The 27,330-nt window shown below is 36.5% G+C and overlaps 1 protein-coding gene across 1 annotated transcript in view; it reads right to left on the minus strand.

Annotated features, from left to right (window-relative positions):
- Positions 1 to 13,072: 13,072 nt before the first annotated feature.
- Positions 13,073 to 27,330, minus strand: part of LOC132142366 (receptor tyrosine-protein kinase erbB-4-like) — a gene marked incomplete at its 5' end in the record, with an annotated part of 134,340 nt that continues 120,082 nt past the window's right edge. Inside the window, 7 exons of the mRNA XM_059552176.1 lie at positions 13,073 to 14,027; positions 14,932 to 15,238; positions 18,084 to 18,254; positions 18,339 to 18,436; positions 19,034 to 19,180; positions 19,668 to 19,743; positions 20,060 to 20,215. Coding sequence (XP_059408159.1) covers positions 13,246 to 14,027; positions 14,932 to 15,238; positions 18,084 to 18,254; positions 18,339 to 18,436; positions 19,034 to 19,180; positions 19,668 to 19,743; positions 20,060 to 20,215 — 1,737 coding nt within the window. The remainder of the gene's footprint in view (positions 14,028 to 14,931; positions 15,239 to 18,083; positions 18,255 to 18,338; positions 18,437 to 19,033; positions 19,181 to 19,667; positions 19,744 to 20,059; positions 20,216 to 27,330) is intronic.

Below are 27,330 nucleotides of genomic sequence, written 5' to 3' on the forward strand. Positions count from 1 at the left end.
AAAATGATTATTAAATGTGATAATGCATCTGCAGAAAAATGGTACTCTTTGTGTGATATAGATTAAGTTAACGAGGCCTACATTAACTTATATAAATTTAAAAAGCATACAGAAGAATTATTGCCTTCTACAAATTAGAATGCCTGGAATATTTAGTTTTAATAGACAAATAAATTAATGTGCGTGCACTCTGTGTTTGATTCGGTGGTATAGACTACTTGATAACATCAGATTGCACATCATTACAACAACACTTACCATATCATTGCAGATGATGCTGTATATCGCACACCCCAGCCTCGACTTGAGTGGAAAAGTTAAATCATCCGTGGTTGATTGCAAACGCCAAACCACTGATTCGTCAAACCTGCTTTCCTGCAGTCTGTGCTCTTCTGACTATTTTGTAGTAAGTAACAAATATACTTATGCATCAGTAAATGTATCGGAGTAAAAGTATACATTTTAATTAGGAAATGTAGTGGAGTAAAAGTAAAAGTTGCCTCAAATATAAAAACTCAAGTACAGATACTCCCAAAAAATACTTAAGTACTGTAACAAAGTATTTTTACTTCGTTACATTACACCACTGTTCATAGGTTCATATAGAAGAATATCTCTACCAGATTTCAACCCATACAAACCTCTAAAATATATTTAATATGTGTAAACCAGTGGTTTTGTTTCAGGACACAGATTTTACATTGGGCATTGTTCCTACTCAACACAGTTCTAAAAAAGTAACCGAAAACTTCTTAAAATCAAACACATATTATATGTTTTATAAATATTATTATTTAAATCTTTTGAATTCAGATGGTTTCATGCTGCCAAAAATATAACCAAAATATAGAAGTGAAAGCTTTTTTTATCTAACTACACACTATTATATAGTTAAAATTTTCAGAGCATCATTTTTACCATTTTTACCTTTTTATCAGAAGAGCGCTGCATATTATTTTCAGTTATTGTTGGTTTTTTAAGATCACCTTAATCAATTAGATAAAAATATGTTTGGCTTTGAAATATTATATATTATATTATAATGTATATACATTAATCAGATAATTTACACACACACACACACACACACACACACACACACACACACACACATATTTTGCACTACTACTACAAATACAGTATTTTTGGCAGTGCTTACTGGTCAGTGAAAATAATAACTGGTGTGCATCTGTATGGGAACATCTTTACAATACAGGAAATAGAGAATGTTGTGTCATAACTTGGTGGGATGCTGTGGAAATTACAACTCTCCATCTCTGTCTCTTATCTAGTGTGATGCTGAGCAGAAAAAAACTCTAAACCTGCAACCAGGGCAAAATACTTGAGAATAGCGATCAAGCATGAGAGCAGGTATTACAAACTGATTGGGTATTAGGAATCCAGTCAGACAGTTTGGTTTTTCCAAAACAACATGCATTAAAACTCAGATTTGTGTGTGATGGACTATAACAGTAATAGAAAAAAACAAGACTATTTTATGTAGTATACTTGCATTTATGTTATCTAACCAACAGTACAAAGCAACTATTTGATATCTACAGCTTCTGATGAAGAAAGAAATAAGAGAAAAGTGCATCAAAAGGTTGAGCAAAGAAAAATTTATTCCATTAATCTTGAAGCCTTGAAGTACACTTGGACTATTTTAGATAGCAGAAAAAAGCAAGCTAACTTTCTTTGCTATTTTAAAAGGAACTAGATATGCCAAAATGTGAGTCAAAATGCATTATGGAAATATTTAACATTCAGAAATATTATTTTGGGGGCATTTTAATATAATTGACATAATTGCAAAAACATCCAAGAAATGGGAGCTTTTAGGTAGAAAAAAGGTGAGTAATTTAAAGTGAGTTTCCTTAGTTTTAAGAATAAATGTTCTGGAAATGTCTGTTGGGACTTTTTCCAAATGCTCCACATGAGGCATTATTAGCCTAAAGATACAGCTCAGAAAGAAAACTTGTCTGTAACAAATGAGACTAGGTGGGATGAACTGATTCAAACAATATATTGTGTTACTTAGGCTTTCATTCGTGCAAAAAATAGAAATACAAATAAGAGATTAGGGAAAGGCTGTTATGCAAAGATGTCAAGGGATAATTAAGACTTGACAAGCACATCCAATACAGCTTTAATGAAACAGCCACCTGACAGTTAAAGAAGTAACATTCCTGTCAGTGTGGCAACCCCAATTAAATAGCAATTGTTGTCCAACAATGCTGTCATCAGAGCAGTAGATACAGACTGATTTTGTTTAATTGCATGCCCTGTAGATCTAACACAGGCCTCTCTTAGTGAGCTGACACTTACTTCTACAAGATGTTGTTGTGTACTTAAAATAAATAGAGAAACTATTTTTCATTTCAAAGCTTATTTTCTTCACATGTGCACTCATTGTCCCATTTTCAAGCCTAACATTAGGCTATCAATAACATTCCTCATAGTATTCCATATACTTAACCCTCTGGGATCTAAGTGTTTTTTGGGAGCCTGGAGAAGTTTTGACATGCCCTGATATTTGTGCTTTTTTCAGTTGCTTATAAACATACATGGTTAAATCGTGAAAACACTGTATTAAGTACTGTGGGGCGGGGCCGAGGGACGTGGGAACAAGGAGGGAGGCCGGCAATGATTGGGAAATCAGTGACACCTGCGACCCACTGCCGGTCTCGAGTCCCACGTAGGAGATGGAAGGATATAAAACTGGAGCGACGACAGTGAAGGACGAGAGAGGACCAGGCCTGGGCTTTTAGTTGTGTTTTGGTTTTTATTTTGTGCGCATCAGTCGTCCGTGAGGGGCTGGTGCGCTGTTTTGTGATTATTAAAGTTTCATTTGATTGTCCGCCAGTTCCCGCCTCCTTCTTCCCGGTGATTATTAAGGGTGATATCATTACAGTGGTGCCGAAGCCCGGGAGAAGGAGGGACGCGCTGCTGAAGATCCCTCGCCGCTGTGGTGAATCCGCGGTGCCACAGAGCAGGCGAGGAGGATGCCGCCATGGACGCTCGAGGCGGTGGACTGGAGCGAGTTGCCTGGGACGGGCGAGCTCGCTGCCGTCCGCCCACGATATGGAGGGGCGGCTGCCGTCCGTGAGGGAGCGGAGGAGTCGGCGCCGTTCGCCAGGGGGCCGGAGCCTGCTGCCTCCGTGAAGGAATCCGGAGGAGCAGGGAACGGGGGACTCCTGCCGGCTGCCCAAAACCGGAGGAGCCGTCGCCGTCCACCGGGCGGCGGAGGGGTTTCGTGCCGTCCGCCGAGGGCCGTCCAGTGCCACCGCCAGGCACCGCGGAGGAGATCGCCCAGCCGGTGGAGGGCCGAGCAGCAGTGCGTCTGGGAACCGGAATTTTATTTTATTTTTTCTCTCTCCCCTCTCTCGTCTCTGTCGCTCCTCCTTCCATCTCCTTTTCATCTCCCGGAGGGAGGGGGGGGGGGGGGGGTAGAGCGCAGTCTCGAGGGTACCCCCCCGGCCTGCAAGGGGCGATGGGGGGGTATGTGGCGAGTGGGGCGGGGCCGAGGGACGTGGGAACAAGGAGAGAGGCCGGCAATGATTGGGAAATCAGTGACACCTGCGACCCACTGCCGGTCTCGAGTCCCACGTAGGAGATGGAAGGATATAAAACTGGAGCGACGACAGTGAAGGACGAGAGAGGACCAGGCCTGGGCTTTTAGTTGTGTTTTGGTTTTTATTTGAGCGCACCAGTCGTCAGTGAGGGGCTGGTGCGCTGTTTTTTGTTTATTTTTGTAATTAAAATGTTATTTGATTGTCCGCCGGTTCCCGCCTCCTTCTTCCGGATGAATATGAAGGTTTTATCATTACATGTACAAACTGGGCTACAATAATATGCAAATAGCATGTATGTACATTATTGTGTTTTTGAGAAAACAAAGTTTATGCATGGTTAGTGAAAAACTAAAATTTTGAAGTCACTGAAATAAGGCCATAAAGACTTTTGAGAACTGGATCTTGTAGCCAAGAATTTTTGTTTCAAAATGATTTGAAAATCATCTTGTTTACTTGATCACAGAATACAATATATTGATTAAAATGTTCAAAGACACTCTTTGTTTCAAAAGGGCATATGTGAGTAGGCGTGAATGATCATGAATATTAGTGACACTGCGTTTAACCTCAGGTTATCATAAACCCCTTTCTTTTAATTCTAGAGCACACTTGTAATTAATTTAGAAGCAGGTTAGCATCGTTTTATACCCGGGGCTATGAAACCCTGTAAAGGAGCAGCTTTTGTAGCGCTAACCCCGGTCACGGTGGCAAACTTATACAGTGTGAAATGATGCAGTGTTATAATGTTACAGCTACATGCTAAGCAACAGACAGCCAAACAAGTGCCTCATATTCACATGCTTTGGACAGTCACGGAAACACAGCACGTTTTGTAAACAGTTATCTCAGCATTTGAATGAATGAAAAAAGTCAAATGGTGATGGAAAACACATAAACTGAAGTGAATTAGAGACGGTTTCATTCTTAGCTTTGTAGTCCAAAAAGTAATTTCAGGAAAAACTTAATGGGCAAAAAGGTCATGTGCTGTGTTCATCCAATAATTGACACTGCAACCGCAAATAGAGCACATACAAATAGAACTTATTTGTAAAATAATCGTGTTTGATAGTGGAATGTCTGGTGAAATACCTATGATGTTGTGCAAAAAAAATCCACCAGTTAGAGAGTTGCAGCAAGCAAAGTGTGCCAAAAGATCCGCCCAACTCAGACCATTATAGCCAGTAAAAATGCTTCCAAAACAAGTGCCACTGAAAAAGTGGGCAGACACTAATGCACTCTATAAGAATGTTAACCTGGGGTTTAGGAATGTGTGACATGAATCGTCAGTATGAATGAATACCCTGGATTCATTGTTTGCCTTGGGTAAACTATGAGCAGTGTGAAACATGAAATTAAATAACCCCGGATTGAGTTTTAAAATGACCAAAGTTTAACTGTTTCAAGTGCGAAAAGGCCTGAGCCCTGCGGGCTTGGGCTTCTTGAGAAGAAATGTGTTATTGTTTTTCTAAGCAATCAGATTAATGACCTAGCGTTAGAAACTATGCAGAACATCTTAGCAACATTATAACAACACCCTGACAACCACACTAGCAACCTGACAATGCGTTTGCACAGACTAACAAAGCTTTTTGCCATTCCTTTGGTTTTTTTAAACAAGCTGGGTTTTACTGCATAAACACGTTGAACACCCAGCATGCAGTTGGCTGATTAGTATTAATATCAGAAACTTCAGAGAGGTATCCCAGCATTGGAGAGTTGTGGTTTATTTATGACTCGAGTGAAAGTCTCTGAGTTCAGCAAAAGAAAAAAAATTCTGTTGACTTGAAGATGACTTTGCTGAAACTCATACACGTAAGTAGGGAATTTTATTTAAAACTTTGTTGTGGTGGAATTCATGATGTGTATGAACAAATCAGCAATACCCCAGTTTTAATGATGTTTGATGCATGCACAACAGTTTTTACCTTTTTTATAAAACAAATCAAATTAATTTATAGTATATGAAAGATCATGCTTATGAGATATTTACAGCTTATCAGTAGAAGAATTCACATTTAAAAAAACATAATTCATGCATTATAATGGCAGTAAACCACAAACTTTCTTGTTCAAGTTCATTTGATATTTATTCATATTGAATTGAAAATATACTTTGTAACAGGATCATGTAACAAATATGAAATATTCATGTTCAGTTGGCATTCAGTTTGGTGAAGAGTGTTCACTACCAATTAAAATGGAAGCAGAAAGGGGAATGATCTGAACCACTGACCATAAGGAGATTTGTCTCTAACATCTGTTTTTATGTTATTATAGAAAATAAAATAATCTACACAACTGACAAAGCTCTAAACCACAGTTGCTCAAAGATCATTTGGCCACACTTATGTCTGAATATCACGGCGTTAAATAACAAAATATCAAATGACATTTATTCATTTTACATAATGATAGCACACTTAAAAAAAAAAATTACATACTAAATAAAAATTGACACTTTGTGTCAGGAGCTGAATTCATACATTTACTAAGTCCATTCAAAACTGTTAATTCTAAGAAAGTTCTAGCATGATTGTAAAAGCCATTTGGTTTAATATTTTATCAAATGCACCGAAAATCATTTTAAGTGTGACTTGAATATTTATTTTATGCTACTGTAAATTATTTTACATATTTCTAGTTATGTGGCCATCCAGTAATTTTAAACAAATATTACCACATGTGCTTTAGTGGAGAACCACGTACATATGATCATATCTACTAAAAAGCAGTCAAACCAAATGCAGACAAACTGATAGTTCACTCTAGAGAGATCAGTATTTAGGTTGACAGAAGCAGATATTGTTGCATTTTGCTATAAGTCTTAAACAGTCATATTTACAACTAACAAAGATAAAGAATAGAGAAAATGGGCACTTATGTAGAGAAGGAAAGGGCAACAGCTAACAATAAAAGCAGCAAGATAAGAAATTTACAGAACAGAGCATGACAGACAAAGAAACAGGCCAGAGGAAGACAGAACATCACTTGAGATCAAATCAAACGTCACTATTAGAAAGTAACTGACACATTGTCAGACCATTAATACAGATGGTGCATTTTAAACAGAACTGAACATTTCATGGCAAAAAAAAAAAAAAAAAAAAACTAAACAAAACAAAAAAACAAAAAAAATTCTTGATGCAACAGTCTCTATATATTTACACTTCCCCAAATCTTTCAGCAGTCTACAAAAGTAATATTCACTTTCTTTTAGAAGAACATACTTAATTAAAGAGCAGTCACTCAAAATGCCTGTACTCTCATGGCTCAGAAATACAGTACATTTTCCTGCACACAAATGTATTTTTACAAAAATCTGTATGTCCCACTACATGGCCTGTCATATAATGAACACTGAATTACTGTAAATTGTGTGAATCTTATACCCTGATTCTTGGCAGTCCATAAAAATGCTAAATTTGTGTAAAAAGAGGCTTCCCTGCAGCAGTAGCGTAGCCAGGAATCACAAAGTAGGTGGGCCCAGAGAAAATCAGGTGGGCACAGCCTAAAATGCATCTGTTATCAAAATAGGCCAACACAACTACAGTACACCTGCTTCTTGAATACACCACAGTTTAATGAGAGCACAAGCATGTATCATGTCATCATAAGCAGTGTTAAGAACATAACGATAAGCATTTCCACTGCGCGCGGCCACACCACACACACGCGCATCTGACAGATGCAAAAAACACCATCATTAAATCAGCAGGACAGTAGTGGACAGTGTGTAAAAACAATGCTTGGTCTGGCTCAGCGGCCACATAAACCACGTTATATAACAACATTAACTAGGCAACTAGTGTACATAGTAAACGTAGATTGGCTTACTTTTGATGCGCTTATAACAGGAGACGACGGGGCTTTGAGTTGAACACTGCAATGACTTCGTTATAGTCCAAGGATTCAGTCAATTCTCTCTCAAATGAGAGAAGGGACAAAGAGTTCAGTCTATGTGTCAACATTGTTGCTCTGATACTAGTTTTTATCCGATTTACAGTGGAAAAGAAACGTTCGACAGTACAGCTTGTTATTGGTAGTGTGATGAGGATTTGCAGGAGACGGTTCATTCTTGGAAAGATATCGCATGGGCATACATCGAGCACCTCCACAAGTGATGGAAATGCCCTGCCATTTGATACTTTTTTTTCTAGTTGCTGAATTAATGTAATCACAAGCAGAGTTGTTCAGCTCCTTACTACTGACTGATGGCTGAGGCTCCTGAACATCTGCATCATCTTCCTCCTGCGGCGGCCGTGGTCTTTTTGACACGAACTTTAATAAGTTGCTCTGTTTCATTTTTCATACTTAGCTAAACTTCAGTGTCCCTCTGTGAAATGTGCACCACGTCGTTGTGAAGGGGGGATGGGCTGTTCGCAAACTGACGCGGGCATTTCATAATCACCATGACAACCAAACAAGAATCAAGAAACATTAAGATTTATTTTTATAGGTCAAGTATTGTGATAATTGCAACATAATTTACTCCTTCTGTTGCGATTATCACAATACTTGACCTATAAAAATAAATCTTAATGTTTCTTGATTCTTGTTTGGTTGTCATGGTGATGATGAAATGCCCGCATAGCGCATTTCGCAGTCAGATTGCGAACAGCCCATCCCCCCTTCACAACGACGAGCACATTTCACAGAGGGACACTGAAGTTTAGCTAAGTATGTTAAACTAAAATGAAACAGAGCAACTTACTAATGTTCGTGTCAAAAATACATTATTGTTGAATATTGTTAGGCTACATTGTGAGGCCAATGACTGGATGGGCCTGACTGACAGGTGGGTGGGCCCAGGCCCACCCGTAGCTACGCGAGTGCCCTGCAGTGGTTCCACATGCATCAGTTTACATGTTGAGTTAATGATTCAAGTAAAATGATGAAATATGATTAAATTTGTTTTAAATATGGTTAAATAAAAATATTTTTTAGCCAGTTCAGTATGATGCCATTAGCCTAGTATTCATTTCACAAGTTCGCATTTACTTATAATTAAATAAAGGTTATGCGTATTTGGCGTGCTGTCCGGGGGGAGAGCTCCGAGCCCGGGGCACCCCACCCGTCCGGGGAGAGGGGTCTGAGCTCAGAGTTCGGCTTAGCCCAAGTACTCCGCTGAGTTTTTCTACCTGAGCTGGGTTTTTGATCAAAATTATTTCTCTTGTTCAGCAAGGACACATTAAATTGACCTAAAGTGACAGTAAAGACATTTATAATGTTACAAAAGATTTCTATTTTACATTAATGCTGTAGTTTTGAACTTTCTATTCATCAAAGAATCCTGGAACAAATGTATCATGGTTTCCACAAAAGTATTAAGTACTATTGTTTTCCACATTGATAATAAGAACAAATGTTTCCCGAGCACAAAATCATAATTAGAATGATTTCTGAAGGATCATGTGACAATAACACTGGAGTAATGACTGCTGAAAATTCAACTTTGCATCAGAAGAATAAATTAGATGTTAATGTATATTAAAGTAAAAAACATATTTTACATTTTAAATTTAAATTCACAATATTTATAATAATACTTAAAAAAAAAAGTCTTTCTTACAGAAAGTTTTCACTGATTCTGACCAGATTATGGAATAGGTCTCTAAAGTTAAACACGTAAAAGGGTTTACACTTTATAATGCTCTAAACTTGAAACTAAATCCATGTACAAATGCACAAAAACTCCATCTAACATTAAGGTCACACTGGCCAGTAATGCAGTACTAAAACAGCTTAATTCTTACCAAAAATGCTATTTGTAAATCAGAGGTTCATAATGATAAAGTGATACCTGGCAGTTAAAAACTGTTAAAATGTTCACCTAATTGCAACACAGTATCCATTATTTAATCAATTATAACCGTAATGTCTTTGTGTTTAAATGCCACAAATTGGGCAAACTGTCACCAAAGTTTTAACCAAAACACTTGTCTTCTGACAATAAGTTATTAAAAGCTACACAGAAACATGAAACTATGAGCGGCAGCATATTGGAAACTACAGTGGAACACTTACTGTATTTGTGCTACACTTGTTATTAGATGACAAAACATAGACAACAACAAAAATAAACACATTTTTAGAACACTAACAGTGATAAAGACTAACAGCTGTTTTCTGAATTATGTTAGAGCTGAATAGTGGCACATTAATGTCTTTAGTGTTTGCAATATAACAAAATACAGCTCAGTTATGTGACATTGTGATACATAACACAACATGTACACCTTCCTAATTAAAGTAAACATGCTGTTTTAATTAGAAATTGTGTTATGAAATACAATGAAATGCCCCAAATGAAACTGTATAGCAGCCATTGTGAATAAATAGTAATGATAACAAAATAAATGTTGTGCCCAAATTCCATGTTCCAATTACAGATTTGACAAAGGCTCAGTACTGACACTCTGAATTGCACAAACTCAAAATTTCTAATAATTGTTAACCAGAAGATTAAAAACAAATGCATTTATTTGATTTGCTAACTTCAGTTGGAATCAGAATGCAGTCTAGATACACAGAAGCAAATATGGTACATTTGGATTACTGCTACATTTGGATTACCACAGTGCTGTGAAATCAGTTAATTCAAGGTTCATTCAAAGTGTGATGCTTGACTTGGGACAGAAAACCAATAAACCAATGGCTCAAGTTTGGCCGTACTTACGTATGTACTTCAGTTGTCATACTTACAGGTGCATCTCAATTAATTAGAATGTTGTGGAAATTTTAATTTATTTCAACTCAACTCAAATTGTGAAACTCGTATATTATATAATTTCAATGCACACAGACTAAAGAAGTTTAAATCTTTGGTTCTTTTAATTGTGATGATTCTGGCTCACATTTAACAAAATCCCACCAATTCACTATCTTAACAAATTAGAATATGGTGACATGCCAATCAGCTTATCAACTCAACACCTGCAAAGGTTTCCTGAGCCTTCAAAATGGTCTCTCAGTTTGGTTCAATAGGCTACACAATCATGGGGAAGACTGATCTGACATTTGTCCAGAAGACAATCATTGACACCCTTCACAAGGCGGGTAAAGCCACAAACATTCATTGCCAAAGAAGCTGGCTGTTCACAGAGTGCTGTATCCAAGCATGTTAACAAAAACTTGAGTAAAAGGAAAAAGTGTGGAAGAAAAAGATGCAAAACCAACCGAGAGAACCGCAGCCTTATGAGGATTGTCAAGCAAAATCGATTCAAGAATTTGAGTGAACTTCATAAGGAATGGACTGAGGCTGGGGTCAAGGCATACAGACGTGTCAAGGAATATGGCTACAGTTGTTGTATTCCTCTTGTTAAGCCACTCCTGAACCACAGACAACGTCAGAGGCATCTTACCTGGGCTAAGGAGAAGAAGAACTGGACTGTTGCCCAGTGAGCCAAAGTCCTCTTTTCAGATGAGAGCAAGTTTTGTATTTAATTTGGAAAACAAGATAGGTTTGAGGAAGGGTGGAGAAGCTCATAAACCAATTTGTTTGAAGTCCACAGTTAATTTCCACAGTCTTTGATGATTTGGGGTGCAATGTCACCTGCTGGTGTTGGTCCACTGTATTTTTTGAAAACCTTCCTTCTGCTGACCAGCTTTTCGAAAATGCTGATTTCATTTACTAGCAAGATTTGGCACCTGCCCACACTGCCAAAAGTACTAAAAGTTGGTTAAATGACCATGGTGTTGTTGTGCTTGACTGGCCAGCAAACTCACCAGACCTGGACCCCACAGAGAATCTATGGAGTACTGTCAAGAGGAAAATGAGAAACAAGAGACCAATAAATGCAGATGAGCTGAAGGCCACTGTAAAAGAAACCTGGGCTTCAATCCCACCTCAGCAGTGACACAAACTGATCACCTCCATGCCACACTGAATTGAGGCAGTAATTAAAGCAAAAGGAGCCCCTACCAAGTATTCAGTACATGTACAGTAAATGAACATACTTTCCAGAAGGCCAACAATTCACTAATTAAAAAAAATACTTATGAAGTATTCTATTTTGCTGAGATAGTGAATTGGTGGGTTTTTGTTAAATGTGAGCCAAAATCATCACTATTAAAAGGACCAAAGACTTAAACTACTTCAGTATGTGTGCATTGAATTTATTTAATACACAAGTTTCACAATTTGAGTTCCATTACTGAAATAAATTAACTTTTTTCATGACATTCTAATTTATTGAGATGCACCTGTACAGTAAACTCATCCTACTGCTCCCTACACTGTTTACAAGAAGCATAACCTAATTTATATTGTTTATGCATTGTTTCAAAATGTTTGTAATAGAAGTTAAAACTGCATTGTTGTTGGAAACCACAATAGCAAATGAGCAATGGCAGTTGTAGAAAACCATAAAAAAATACATTTAACTTCGAACTTTCAATACCTTAAGTTTATTTGTATGTGTGAATAACTGAACACTGTTTTCATTAATTTGTAATGGATGTTTGAAGTACTTAAGTTACTAGGGTAAAACATTTTTTTTAAGGCAGTAGGTTTGCATGGTTTTAGCAAGTAAATTCGATTTTTGCTCAAGTAAATAAAATAAAGAAATTCCAAGTTGCATGAAATTTTACATTAATTAGCTCAACTTAAATAAATGTGCTTTTTGAAATACACACATAATATATTGCACTATGTATACTAATATAGACTCACAGTTCTGAAATAACTGATGGCCAGTTTACAACACTAAACAAAGCTTTGTTAGTATCCACCTTTTTCCTTACGTAAAAATGGGCGCCGCCATTTGTAAATTCTATGGTTCTAGCTTCATTTGCGTCCAGCTATTTTTAGCTGTACAAAACAGTTTGTTTTGCTGCCTGATATTGACAATTGATGTGTAATATCAAATTTGTTATCTGTTATCTTAATTAAGAACACATTGGTTTGTACTGCAAACAGTTTTACGGTTTACTGTATGTTGTTATTCTCCTTGTTATTTACCTATAGCGGCTAATGAAATGGAAGTATCACCCTTAGGCTTACTTCTGCGTTGAGGAAAAAGGTGGATAAAAAGATATTCTTATTTCACACTTTAGTTGTATTTGTTTTTATTTTTTTCAAGGCAATCGGTTTGCATGCTTTTTTAAAGTAAGGTTTACTAATTAGAATTTACAGTGTGGTTTGATGTCAGCTAAAAAGGAAGTTAATTTCAGAGGTGGAGGCATTCTACAATATTTTGAATGATTATGAAACATTTGATTGCTGGGAAAACATGGAACACCATGGAACAAGTAAATGGTCAATTTCATGTTGATTTCAATGTTTTGATAGAATATCCACTAACTTGCATTAGGTCTTTTAACCAGTAAGAACTCAAAAGTAACAGTTAACAATTTTGTCAAAGGAGACTTTAAGTTAAGATGTTACAGTACATCTGATTATGTGCCATACTGAATGAAAAACTTTAAAATACCTGTAGAGGAAGAAAAAAAAAGTTCCTGGATGACTCGTGAGGTCTTTGGGAATGGATGGTGTTTGGATGGGCTGTGTTGACCTTTCCCCCCATGGTTTTTATGCTATATTTTCTGTGACATTATGTTGGTTCAGTGACTTTCTCGTGTTTCTTGTCCCATTTTTGATCACCAGAGGATCAAGGAAAGACATTTAAGGTGCTGGTAGAAGAACCAGGCTCTACAGAGAATGGAGACCTGGGCACTAGACCACAGTGTTCCTCTGCCGGTACGGAGGAGGAGGAGGCAGGACCATTCCTGGCTTAATACTAGACAGATATTCAGAGTTTTCAGCAACGGCAGGCTGTATGTGGCCATTCTGCTTGTTAAGGAACTTGTTATTGCAGATCACTGAAGAGTCTTGAGAGTTTTGAGGGGTAACCTTGGGTGGGAGGCTATGCGGCCAATACTCAGGATTGTCAAAGCTATTCTTGTACATCTTGTCCACTTGCACTGGGTGACCCGGTAGGCCCATTGTGCCACCTTTACTGGACTTTTCCAAGTGAAACTGTTGGGGTGAATGATTAGATTTGCTTGGGTGCCCTGGTTGATGGCTCACTAGGCAAATCTGGCCTGCTGGTACTGGAGGGCCAGATTTGCTGCCATGATCATGGACCGACTGAACTGAATGAGTATGTTGATCAGGGTGTACAGCCTGAACTGGTGGTATGGCGAAGTGAACGTGCGGTCCATGGCTGTGATAATGGGGTTTACCCATTTGTGTGATGTGGGGAACATGGGTGTCTGGAGTGTGGGCCGCTGTGCTGACCTGCAGTGGGATAGAGATTCCATTTTTCCTCAACATCTCCTGGTTCATGTCGCTGGTGTTGTTGAATGTGTTGAGGTAAAGGGGGTCATTGATATATTCATCTTCACATTTGGGCTTTCCACCAGGGGTGCTGTGGTAACCTGGGTTGTCTAGAGCGTGAACGTCTTTATTTTTACGCCTTGTTACAAAAGGGTTCTCTTCCAAGGGATTCAGATAATCTGCAGAGATGGCAGACAATGGCAAGGGTAAAATATTGTAGACATACTTTTTTTTTTTATCCACAATTCTTCATTTAAGAAAACATATCGATTTGCTAAAAGGTGAAATCATATATAGGCAAGTATATAGACAAAGATATATAGGCAAGTATACTATGTACTATTTGTTTCTTCAGGTGTAAAATGATGAATAAAATAATATTTGTTATAAGTGGAAACATTCACATAGTGAAACTTCAAAGAAAAGTTTACCTAAAAAAATAAATAGTTTGCTTACTGTCAATACATGACTTTTCAATAGAGTTTCTTTCTTCAGTGAAGCATTGGTAATTCTTAATAATACATTGTTATTTGACAATAATATATTGGCCACTTTTCTTAAATATAATTAAAGTGATTGAGGACCTAGATTAAGGAGCTCTCCATAAAAAAAAATAATAAAAAAAATCATAAATAAATACAAATCATAAAAGTGGTCCATACAACTTCCGTGCTATATGCTCCACGTATATCCTCAGACTCACTGATTCAGTTATTTGTTTGCAATTTTATCAATCCCGCAATGGGAAATTAGTATATGGTCTACGCACATTTATTAATAAAAATAAATTAAATAAATTAAAATTTAACAATTTAGAATTTGTAAAATTAATTCATTTAAAATACTTAAAAAAACAATAAAAAAAAAAAACATTGCAGCACATTTTCTTAAAAGACATAAATATTAGACATGATTAAATGAATACTCAAAACTTCCCCACTCATTGTAATTGCATAAATTACCACTACATTCTTCAAAATGTCTCCTCCTAAGTTTCACAGAAGAAAGAATGACATACATGTTTGGAATGACATGAGAGTGATTGAACAATGACGGTGTATAATAAATGATTTGTGAGCATACTTGTGGAGATCTTGTCCTTCGTAGTGGATATATAACCATCCTTATCTATATCTTCCCTCTGTCCTTTTTCTCCCAGAAGGACAGTTGGGTCTGCGCTGTAACGCTGGCCGCTGCTGTCTTCTACTGAGTGAGTTGTGGGCTGTTTCTTCAAACTTCCATTACAGGGTTTCTCGTCTCCTGGGTCCAGACCTGATCTTTGCATACCTGCCAGGACCAAGGGGCCAATTCCTGTAGCACCTGCCTCATGAGTTCGGGACCCTCTCACATCTTCTGGGCACAAACTTCCACCATGATACCCAAACTGGTTCTGATCACAGGAGGAACAGAAAATTAACTTGGGAATATTATATATATATATATATATATGTATGTATCTTGGTCTGGGAACTTGGGGAAAATAATAACACGTTCTACACTATATAGTAGTGCTCAAGTTTAAAGTGGTAAGTTTTATGTTTGTGTGAGGCAGGAAGTGGGTGTAATGTTGCCTGTTCTTTTCCTTACTCAGGTGAAATGAAAGGCTGTGACCAACTTGTCAATGGAGAGTCTATTCAAACAGTAATAATTAAAAGCACGGTGCAGCAGCACTTCTCCATATAGTGTTTGGTGCCAATGTGACTCAATATTTTCAACTGAATAGACATGATAGTCAGCAAATTATAGAGCTAAACTGTAATTTTTATGTTGGAAGCAAAAATAAAATTGTATATGGGTGAAACTTTGACTGGAATAGATGCTATTTCCTTTATTCTGGTTCTTTTTAATTAAACAATTGCTTTTATAGCCTAAAACGGATTTGAGAAAGCAGCAGCATAGAAAGCTGTAGCTAAAATGTGGGATGGTGTTTAATTTATTAGGCCATTCCAAAGGTGGAATGGATTTGAGAGGCGGAGCTCTGAAAAGTGAACTGACATATGGACTAAATTAGAGACAGCAAAGGTGAGTGGGTTCAATATCATTGGTCTTAAAAATGTAGTGGGTCTTGTCCCACCCAGGTACAATGGTTCTGATGCCCATGGAGCTAAACATACAATACTGTTCAAAGGAGTGGTGTTCAGAAATGAATACTTTTTTTCAGCAATGACACATTAAATTGATCAAAAATTGACAGTAAAGACTTATATATTGTTACAAAAAAAAAAAGATATATGAAAATAGTTATTTAATTAGCAGTTATTTATAATATCAAGTTATTATATAATATCATATTTATAATTGTATTGTATTTTAATATGCTACAATACATACACTACACTACTTTATTTTAACAGTATTTCAAAATATTATACAGTTGCAATCACAATTACTCAACCCCTCAGAGACTGCAGTACTTTACAAATACAAGTTTTTCTGAAGATCCAGGATAAAATAAAAATTGCATCTATAACAGTTCACTCGCATGTTAAAAGTGATATTGTCAATATATAATGTAATATTTTTGAGTTATAAGATTTTTTAATAATACTGCTATGTCATAATTATTCAACCCCTATTCAACATTCCTGTTTTTAAATCACTCGTTTGCATGGTGGGGAATAAAACCATCTCAAAACACAATTAAGCCTTTAGAAACTCTAATAAAAACAGAATTAGCTTGAGCTGTTACTCATACATACAGTTAGCCCATGCATGTGTTGAAGTTGAGTAACAAAAATGTCAACAGAGATCTCTCAAAAGCTAAAGAAAATAAATATTGTATTACTTTAGAAAGGCTAAGGCTATATGAAGATTTTCCAAGACATTGAAAGTTCCTAGAGACACAGCTCTCAGCCTTATTCCTTAGCTTAAAGTGTGTTTTACCAGAAAACCTTTGAGGGTGTTGAAGAAAAAGCACAATATCATAAAATGTTTAATCAGAGCAACTGAGAAAAACCTGCAATGTACAGCCAAAGACTTGCAAGATGACCCGATGAAAGGAGGAAAACCATTTCAATGCAGTGTGTAAGAAGAACACTAGACAAGTATGGCCTTCATGAGACATCTTGCAGAATACCACTCTTGATCAAGAAGAACAAAAGGCCAACTTGAACTTGATAAAATTCATTTGTGTAGACCTGTGGAGCTCTGGAGGAATGTTTTATGGAGTGATGTGACCAAACTATAACTTTTTGGACCCATGGATCAGCGTTATGTCTGCTGAAAAAAAGGCAAAGCTCATAAGCAGAAGAACACCATCTCCTTCGTCAAACTTGGAGGTGGATCAGTCCTGTTATGGGGTTTATTTACTATAGAAGGAAGTGGAAATCATGACTGTATGATGGGCATCATGGATTCTTTGAAGTATCAGGCCATTTTGACAAGAATTGTGATGCCTTTGGTGCAAAGACTGAAGCTGATGATCAGTGGACTTTCCTGCAGGACAGTCATCCCAAAGTACGCATCCAAATCTACTACTGCTTGGTTCAGGGATCAGTCATAGAATGTAATTGAATGACCTGTTCAGTCTCCAGGCTTAATTCTCATTACAAATATCTGGTTGAATTTGAAGAAAGCAGTGGCAATGTGAAAACCAAAGATTATCAGTGATCTGGAAGCTCTTTCAGGCGAGGAATGGGCCAAGACTGTAGTAGAGAGGTGACAGAAGCTAAACACTTACTCTAAACACTTACAGACAGCGTTTATTGGTGATTTTAAAGAATAAAAGATTCTGCACAAAGGGGTTGATTAATTTTGAACATGAATGTTTAGAGCCAATTTGAATTTTATCATGATTCATCAATGTTCCATTCTCAGAATCACTCAAAGTGTATTAACAAACTTTCTCTAATACTTTACTGATGCCTTTGTTGAATTGATTTCATAAAATGTTGTTCTCCGCAGCAAAATGTCTTGCAGGTCAAGGGGGTTGAATAATTTTGATTGCAACAGTGTATATAAATATATTCTAAAACATTTCTCAAACTTTTGTGTACATATAAAGCATTCATCATCAGAATTAATAAATAAACAAATTAAAACAAATAAAATAATTAATAAACAAATACAGTAAGGGTCCAAAAGTCTGAGACCACACTGATAATCTAGGACTGAAAATTTGTAAAACCTGGAAACAATGTTTATGTTAAGAATTGTTATGTAATGATGTCCATAGATGTTCTAGGAATATTGTTTGAATTGACATAATTTGGTCCCATGTATAGCGTAGTACTTACTTGATTTGAATCTACGTTTGGGTGGGGCATATGGGAAGTGGGAGGAGCATTTAAGGAATGTGGAACCAAGTACTCCTCAGCGTCCATCAGGTGATCCAGCTCCTCTTCATCTAAAAGACTCTGGAAGAACTTACTGTGGTTGGGGCTGGGCAGCTTCATGCGATCATCGCCCTGAGATGACAACATAAAGTATTATCAACTTAGCTTCACATTTCAAATTTCCATTTCAAACAGAGAGACATTAGCAATCCCCACCCGTATGACGAGGTATCTCTGAGGGTCTCGTGCCATGCGGCTGAACTCTGCAGCGAGTTCTTTGAACCGAGGCCGACTATCAGCATCAATCATCCAGCCTAGAGGTGAAGAGGCCAACAATGCGTCATAGGTATCCAACTAAATTCAGCTTTTCAAGTAAAATCTACCTGAATATATATCAGTGTGGTTTTACTGTGTTTATAAATGAATTTGATATATGTGGATATACTGAGTTTGACATTTGCTTGATCCGAATTTCTTAATTTTGTTTAATTTCCTCTCCAATCATATTGCACAAATGAATAAAAGTGGAATTCATGCAAAAATATCCCCCTCTCTGAGGTGTTATAATTGTTATGTTGAATCAACACGGCTTCCTGTCAAATCTGATTATGACTAACAGATTTCATTTTCATCTCTTTTCACTTCATTGTGGAACTGACTGTGCCAAGACAAACAGAAAGTGAGAACATAAAAAGAGCTTATGTGCTCGAGACAAATGTACCAGTTATGATTTAGCAATCACATTTTACATTTTAAATGATGGCAAAAGTTCAAAGCATAATTGTAATAAAGGTGAAGTATGTAATTTCTGTGCCACCAAATGGAGTTAAACAACAGGTTTCTGAAACACTTCCTTGAAAAATGAAAACATACAATATGAACAGATAAGAAAATCTCAGAATATGACTCACATTTCACCATCACCATATAGACATCTATGGTGCAGATTGGTGGCTGTGGCAAACGTTCACCCTTCTCCAAGATGTCTGGAATCTCACGTGTGGGAATCCCATCATAGGGCTTTCCTCCAAAAGTCATCAGCTCCCAAATAGTCACCCCTGAATGAATGTGAAACACATAATCCATCTCCAAAGCTCACTGTTAGCTAGCATGATGGTAATGAAACTATAGTAGTGGATGTGAAACCTACATAGTATGTGCTGTCTTCACCTATGTCTTATAGAAAACAGTATCCCAGTGTTGTGTTTTAAAATAAGCAATGTAAACTATTGATGCCACTTTTTGCAGTTTTACACAGCTAAATCCTGTGCTAAATTGCATTTACTTCTTAGAGTACCCTTTGAGAAATAAATTAATATAAAAATAATAAAAATAATCATTAATATTATATAATAATATATTATAACAAATACGCAAATCAATTATTTATACTAATAAATAAACAAATTAATTAATCAAACTGGCACTATTATATAAAATAATAATACAAATAATATTATACACTTATAAGAATGTAAATATTATATATTTTTTTTGTAATTTAATCAGAAAAAAGAAGTAGAAAAACAAAATTGTATAGCTTACCATAACTCCACACATCACTCTGATGTGTGAACTTCCTGTAATGAATGCACTCCAGAGCCATCCACTTGATGGGCATCTAGAGTAGAAAATTACAAATTGGTTATGCAAAGAGCATTTCCATATCAATGGAAAATGACAATTCAGACACTCAATACTTTAATTGATTTGGGGAAGGTATGAAATGTAACATTAACAGAGTCCCAATGAGAACTGTCAAACTTTCACTCCAAGGGATTTAGGAAAGTTCTTTACAAGAAAAACTGCTGGCTTACACAAATTATTACTGCTGATTTCCCCATAAATCATCTAGAGATTTGATTCGCCCATGCCTTGGTGCATTTTGATGTTAAGAATTTCATTAGACAAATATGGATCAAGTTTCAATCACTGACCTTGCCTCCATCCGCACTGTACTCTTTTTCATCGGTTTCCAGCAGTCGAGCAAGTCCAAAATCGGTGATCTTGATGTGGTTTGGAGATTTTACCAGGACGTTACGGGCCGCGAGGTCCCTGTGCACCAGCCGCCTCTCCTCCAGGTATATCATACCCTGCCGAAGAGGAGATTTTAACAATTGTTATTGAATTGCAGTAGTGGTTAATACCACACAGCAACAAGTAAAAGAGATCATACAACATTAACTAAAGCTATTTTACCTTTCCTTTCATATAAACCACAAGAAATACATCAGGAATTTAAACATGGAAATGTCAAATTAGATTCCCTTCCTAAATATAGACTGTAAATTAGTGGGACCTCTAATCAAAAATTAAATGGCATCTCCTTATTTCTCTTTATCCATGTTCACTGCCATTTGGCTGCTTTGGGTCACTGTGCATTAATACTTATCTTAGTGCTTCTACAGAAATTTGCCTATGATTTATTGCTTTATGTTAATGTTCAATTAAAATGCAACTTCGTGGCCTGTGGGAGGAGAGAGGAGCTGTGCCGGAGGGGCTGCTGAACCTCCACATATGGTTGAAGAAAATCACTGATAGTGAGGTTCAAGGAAATAGACCACTGGGATATTTTTGTGGATAATGCTGAATGGAGTCATGATAGAAATGACTGTGGCTGAATGACGGCTATATGAAAGACAACAACAGAGTAATGGAGCATTGAGGAAGACGCTGATGTGAAGATGATGCTTACAAACAAAATTGCAAGAATACCGTCCACTGGATACACTACACACATAGTCATTAAAAAGGTGAGTTGTTTGCTCTTTGAGTTGTGCTCTGTAATTGCCATTTTTCAGCACAATTACACAATGACAAAATGAATATCCTGCCAATATGTCAATGAATGAATAAAATGAGAAATGCCGGGCTGAAACACAGAAGACTAAATTAAACAAACACAAGAAAGAATGATTTTGATTTATTTTCATTCATGTGCACCAATGGTATAAAGAATATGAATAAACAGCAATACATACAATACTGTTTAAGTGTGGGGCCAGCAAATTAATCATTTTATTCAGCAAGCATCCAATAAATATTATTCTAAATATGATATACAATGTATATATATATATATATATATATATATATATATATATATATATATATATAAAATAATTTAAATGCAGTTGAAAAAATTAACAGTTAAATTAATGTAGACTTGCACCTTACTGACCCCAGACTTTTGCAAGGTAATGTATTTTTACCAAAAAATACCAAAATACCAAATATATATATACAGTGGGTACGGAAAGTATTCAGATCCCCTTAAATTTTTCACTCTTTGTTATATTGCAGCCATTTGCTAAAATCATTTACTTTCATTTTTTCCTCAATAATGTACACACAGCACCCCATATTGACAGAAAAACACAGAATTGTTGACATTTTTCCACATTTATTAAAAAAGAAAAACTGAAATATCACATGGTCCTATGTATTCAGACCTTTTGCTGTGACACTCATATATTTAACTCAGGTGCTGTCCATTTCAAGGTTTTCGTCCAGGATATCCCTGTACTTGGCTGCATTCATTTTTCCCTCGATTGCAACCAGTCGTCCTGTCCCTGCAGCTGAAAGGGTTAGTCATTAATGACATAATTTTCATTTTTTTGGGTGAACTAACCCTTTAAGTGCAGCAGAAATTGTAACCATGGCCAGATCTCTGCCTTGCCACAAATCTGTCTCTGAGCTCTTCAGGGAGTTCCTTTGACCTCATGATTCTCATTTGCTCTGACATGCACTGTGAGCTGTAAGGTCTTATATAAACAGGTCTGTGGCTTTCCTAATCAAGTCCAATCAGTATAATCAAACAGCTGGACTTAAATGAAGGTGTAGAACCATCTCAAGATGATCAGAAGAAATGGACAGCACCTGAGTTAAATATATGAGTGTCACAGCAAAGGGTCTGAATACTTAGGACCATGTGATATTTCAGTTTTTCTGTTTTAATAAATGTGCAAAAATGTCAACCATTCTGTGTTTTTATGTCAATGTGGGGTGCTGTGTGTACATTGATGAGGAAAAAATGAACTTAAATGATTTTAGCAAATGGCAGCAATATAACAAAGAGTGAAAAATTTAAGGGGGTCTGAATACTTTTTCGTTGCCACTGTGGTATTGAGTATGAGTATTCTCATATATCTCTGAAGATTGCAAAAATAATGCCCTGACAATGTTACAGTATGATGTTGACTGCATTTCATTCTTTTAAGAGCCTTTCAAAAATGGTTACTAGCAAAACATCTACTATGCATACAAATAAATAAATAAATAAAAAGGTAGCCTATGTTAAAAGATGTTCTTTGCCTCCATAATGGTGTATTTAAAGCATTAACCAAGCACACAGCCAAACCCAGACAAAACTGTTGACTAATTCACGACTTTCTGTGAGATGTCATTTGGTGACTTTTTCTTCCAGAGGCAATAGTCATTGCTGCTCAGAGCTACTTATACAGCTGTCTGAGAATTTATGTGAACACGCATGAGTCAGACAAGAGCAGAGTCAGAAAAACTGTGTTAAAATAAATTTTCACTGTGATACGGGGAGAGACACTGACCTATCCATCACACAACGACACCATATACACTGCTTTGAGAGCAGCTACTGCACACTTGCTACACACAATCTCTCGCAGTCACTCTCTCCCTCTCTCAAATATTGTCACACAGAGTGCAATATAGAAGAAGAGACACAAAATATAATATAGAATATCTTGAGCTGTCCATGTAGAACATAACATCTGATTCAAAACCTACTGCAATGCTTTGTAATATACTAAATACATGCCTTGGAGACATTTTCAATGTATATCTCATGTCAAGATGAGGCAAAATTTATTCTAATACAGTGTGACGTTTTGTTGCCAAGGCTTTAAAGTACACAACCATTTCAAAATGTAGGGTCAGTAGGATTTCTTTTTAAAGAAATCAATACTTTTATTCCGCATTAATTAACATGATCAAATATAACATTAAATACATTTATATTGATAGAAAAGATTTATGTTTAAATAAATGCTGAACTTTTGAACTTTTGAACATTCTATTCATTATGGAATAAAAAAAATATTGATACTAATAAGACATTTTTGAGTATAGATATAGTAAATAATGTATGTCTCCTATATATATTAGTAAATAAATAAGAAAGGAATATGAGAGAGATCTTTAGCAAATGCTTTTGTCAGCAGAAACACTACAGGACACAGCTGCTCTCATGAATGCAGTCCAAACCCAAGTATCCAATAATCTTGAATCTTCCAATTAGATTTTTCATTCTGGGATCAAAAAAATTGGATCTAGTGGAATTAGCATTCACAAAATGAGCTTTACTGCTGCTGGCCTCTAATGTTTCTTTCCATACAGAAGCTCTCTATTCCACCAAAGAGATGGGCTTGGCAGTGAGAAGCAGCCCTTTGTGTGTTCAGTTTGACTGAAGTCAGATTAAAGCAAGAGTAAACCCCGCCGAAAGCTACCGGCATTTAGTATTACAGGCTTCTTGCTAGTGCAAGGAACAGGTCCAAGCGTTGGCGTGTTGTGCATGTAAGCAGGGCAGAGGATTCGAGCAGCACCCCTAACCTCCATTCTCTTGTTTTTACATCTGCGCTACTAGAGGTTAAAGTTTCTCTGAACAAAAGAGAAGAGGCTCCCGCGATGCCCTATTACAACACTTTCTAACCCCTGGCATGGGAAATAACAAATATTAGACCTGCATTACCATCAGGGCTTAATTAAAATTGGAGAGAGAAAGCTTTATCTGAAAAGAAGAGGGCGGAAGAGTGTTTGTGTCACGGTACGTGGTTGTAGTGAATGCGCATGAAGAAGAAGTAGAAGAAAAGGAGTTTTTAACCAGCATCAATACACTTTTGACCATTGAAATACCATTAATTTGTGACAAAGACGACACAGAAACTAAAGGCTTATATGTGAGTAAGTGTAAGTAAGTGATGTGACCAAGTATGGTGACCCATACCCAGAATGAGTGCTCTGCATTCATTCCATACAAATCAGTGGTCTGGCGTCTGCAAGTTAGACTCCTAAAAAACACCTTTGCTCATGTGCAAACCATTGCGCGCACTAACGCGGTTGATTTCATTTTCCTCTCAAGTCGAGTCTGGGTTGTGAGATACAGCATTGTCTGTGATAACATGGTAAGTGTTGTTGTAACGATGTTCTATCTGACATTATCAAGTAAGCAATATCACCAAATCACACACAGAGTGCACGCACATTGATTTATCAGTATATTAAAACTCAAAATTCAAGGCATTCTAAATTGTAGATGGCAAAAAACGCTTATGTATGCTTTTTATATTTACATAATTTAATACAGTTACTCTATATAACACAAAGAGTACAGTTTTTCTGCAGATATCATGATAGCAAATTTAATAATAATTTCATACAAATTCAGTAAAGTTAGCGGTAAGTGATTTGATATATATTGCTTGTTTTTCCTCAATTTTGCCAAGGAAAATAGTTTCAAACAAAGATCACAGCACTGTTTTGCATCTCTGAGCAATGGACGGCATTTACTTATTGAATGAATCAGCTTTTTGAACAAAACGGTTAAATAAATGTCACATACTTTAAGACTTTAACTTAAGTAATATTCTAAACGTGACTTCAACTTCCACCAAAATAATTTCTTGGAAAGATATCTGTACTTTTACTTGAGTATGACTTTCAGGTACTTTATACACCACTGGTCAGAGGGCAAGGTTGTTGGTCACATAACAATAATGGTAACACTTTATAATAGGGTTTCATTTGATAAAGACTCCTGTTTTTTTTTTTTATGCTGTTTACATCTTTTTTTTTACATGTCTATTTTTTATGTTTTATATATATATATATTTCATTCAAACATAATTCATAATCTACATACTATTTTTGCAAATGTAATTTGATAAAAGTCATAACTCTCTTAAGCTTCCCTTATTCTTTCTTTTAGCACAGTATTGTTCACAGGCATATTTCACTAATAAATCTCCATTGTGATCAGAGCAGTCAGTGTTGGCCCTCTATGCTATAATACTAACCAATGCAATAAATAATATTAACAAATGAGACCTTACTCTGTTATTGCAGGAAGTGTTATTACTTATTATGGACACATATTTTGGCCAGAAACAATGGTTTAAAGTTAAAATGTCCTAACAATGCATTTGTTTCTTACAAACACAGCTTTGCACATCACATGATGTTAATTGATCAACTGGAGTCACGTCGGTTAGCTGTGGATTATTGTGATGTTTTTAAAGTAAAGAACATTTAAAAAAATCTTTCAGTCCTTAACTATGTTGCCTAACGTTCAAATTTTGCATATGATCTAAAGAAAATCACTATGCTCGCATTGCCAGAGGAATTCACAAACTCTTTTCAGCCCTAGACTGCAACTCTACATGCACAACAACGTCAGTTTCCTTGATGTGTTATGGAGGAGGAAGATAACAGGACTACATACTGTCTGAAAAGCTGTAGTGCGTGGGCAGCACAGGTGGTTCATCAGACAACATGGTGTAATTTGTGATAAAATACACAGGAGCAGTGTCTATCACACACTGCTGGAACCAAGACAATAATGACTAACTGCGTCATGGAGCACAGAGAAAAACTTTAATGTGCTATATCTCAAACTGCTAAATGTTTGCAGCTAGCTGGCCAAAAAGACTCATAAACATCATTTGTTATTAATGAAAACTCAAGATTGAACTTGATGCTGTTTGTGTCATACACGATGAATCCATTTTTCAAGCATCACCATAAAATAAATTCCTTAAAACATTCATTATTTTGCGGCCTTAATGGTGCATGCATACATCTCACTTTTGGTTTTCAGTTTTAGTAGTACTTTACTGACTGTGTTTTACATTGTTGCCTTACACACACACACACACACACACACACACACACACACACACACACACACACACACACACACACACACACACACCACACACACACAAATATTATGCAACACTCTCACAGTCCTTTTTCCTTTAAACTACAACATGAAAAACTAATTACATTTAAATTTAACATATTATCATACATTGAATGACAACACATCCAAAATATTAAATTCAGATTCAGATTTTTGACTGAAAAAAGACACGCCTTGCTCAAAACCACATTTGCGAAAAGCATGAAAATGGACACATTTCAAAGAAAGAAAGATGGTCTCTTAAAACTAGCCCAGTCAATCCTATAAGACTGAAATCAGATGACTAATATCTGCATAAAAATATTAGTATTATTTCAGTACTGGATCAAGATTTCTTCCTTTGCCCACATCTTCAAAAGCAAACATTACTAAATCATTCATGAGTACAGAGTCCCATCAGCTGCAGGCAGCTTGAATTAGACCAGTTCACACTAATGGACACCTCAGCTCTTTTCATAGTCAGCCATCTTGAAATTAATGATCCAATCAGTCTTTCAATCCTCCAAATCCAAACTCCATACATCTATTAGTGCAGCGGATACCTTGCATAATTGGAGGGTTTTAGAGGCTTTCTTCATTTTCCAAAGTTATCATCAGGCTGAATGAAATTGCTTGTTCAGCCTGGATTAGGGATTGTTTGAGAGGTGATGTGAAAAGATTAATGCTGACTTTTAACAGCAAAAGCATTCAAAGGTGAATAAATAAATTATTTCTGCTAGTCGATTTCTTATTTAAAAATACTTGAGTTACTCGACTACTCGACTACTACTGTAAATGAAATACTTTAAATAGTTTTATCAATAAATGATTAATTCATAGCCTAATGCAAAAATTACATATGTAAATTATGACATTACATATTAAAATTTTGTATGTAACAGTATTTGTATCTGTATTTGTATCAGTATCTGTAACAATCACAAAATTATTTGTATCTGCATTTGGATAAAACGTACTCGGTTACTAAACGTAACCTCGGTTCTCTCTAGAAGAGCGAACGAGTACTGCGCCTTAGCTAAGACGCTACGGGAAAAGTCTCTTTTCACGAAATACTGAAGCAAAAAATTATCCTTAATTTTGTATTTTTTAAAGCACATTTGCAGCATCGCTCATTGGCTTGTTCTGCGGCAACTGCACAGCCTATCGAGCGCAGGCTGATGCAACATCAGGCCAATAAGGGCGCTTCGTGCCCTTCTTGCCACTTCCCGCCGAAACGGGTGTGGCCCAACCTATAAAAGGAGCTCGAAAAGGCTG

Source organism: Carassius carassius, chromosome 6, assembly GCF_963082965.1.
Source record: "Carassius carassius chromosome 6, fCarCar2.1, whole genome shotgun sequence".
NCBI lineage: Eukaryota > Metazoa > Chordata > Actinopteri > Cypriniformes > Cyprinidae > Carassius > Carassius carassius.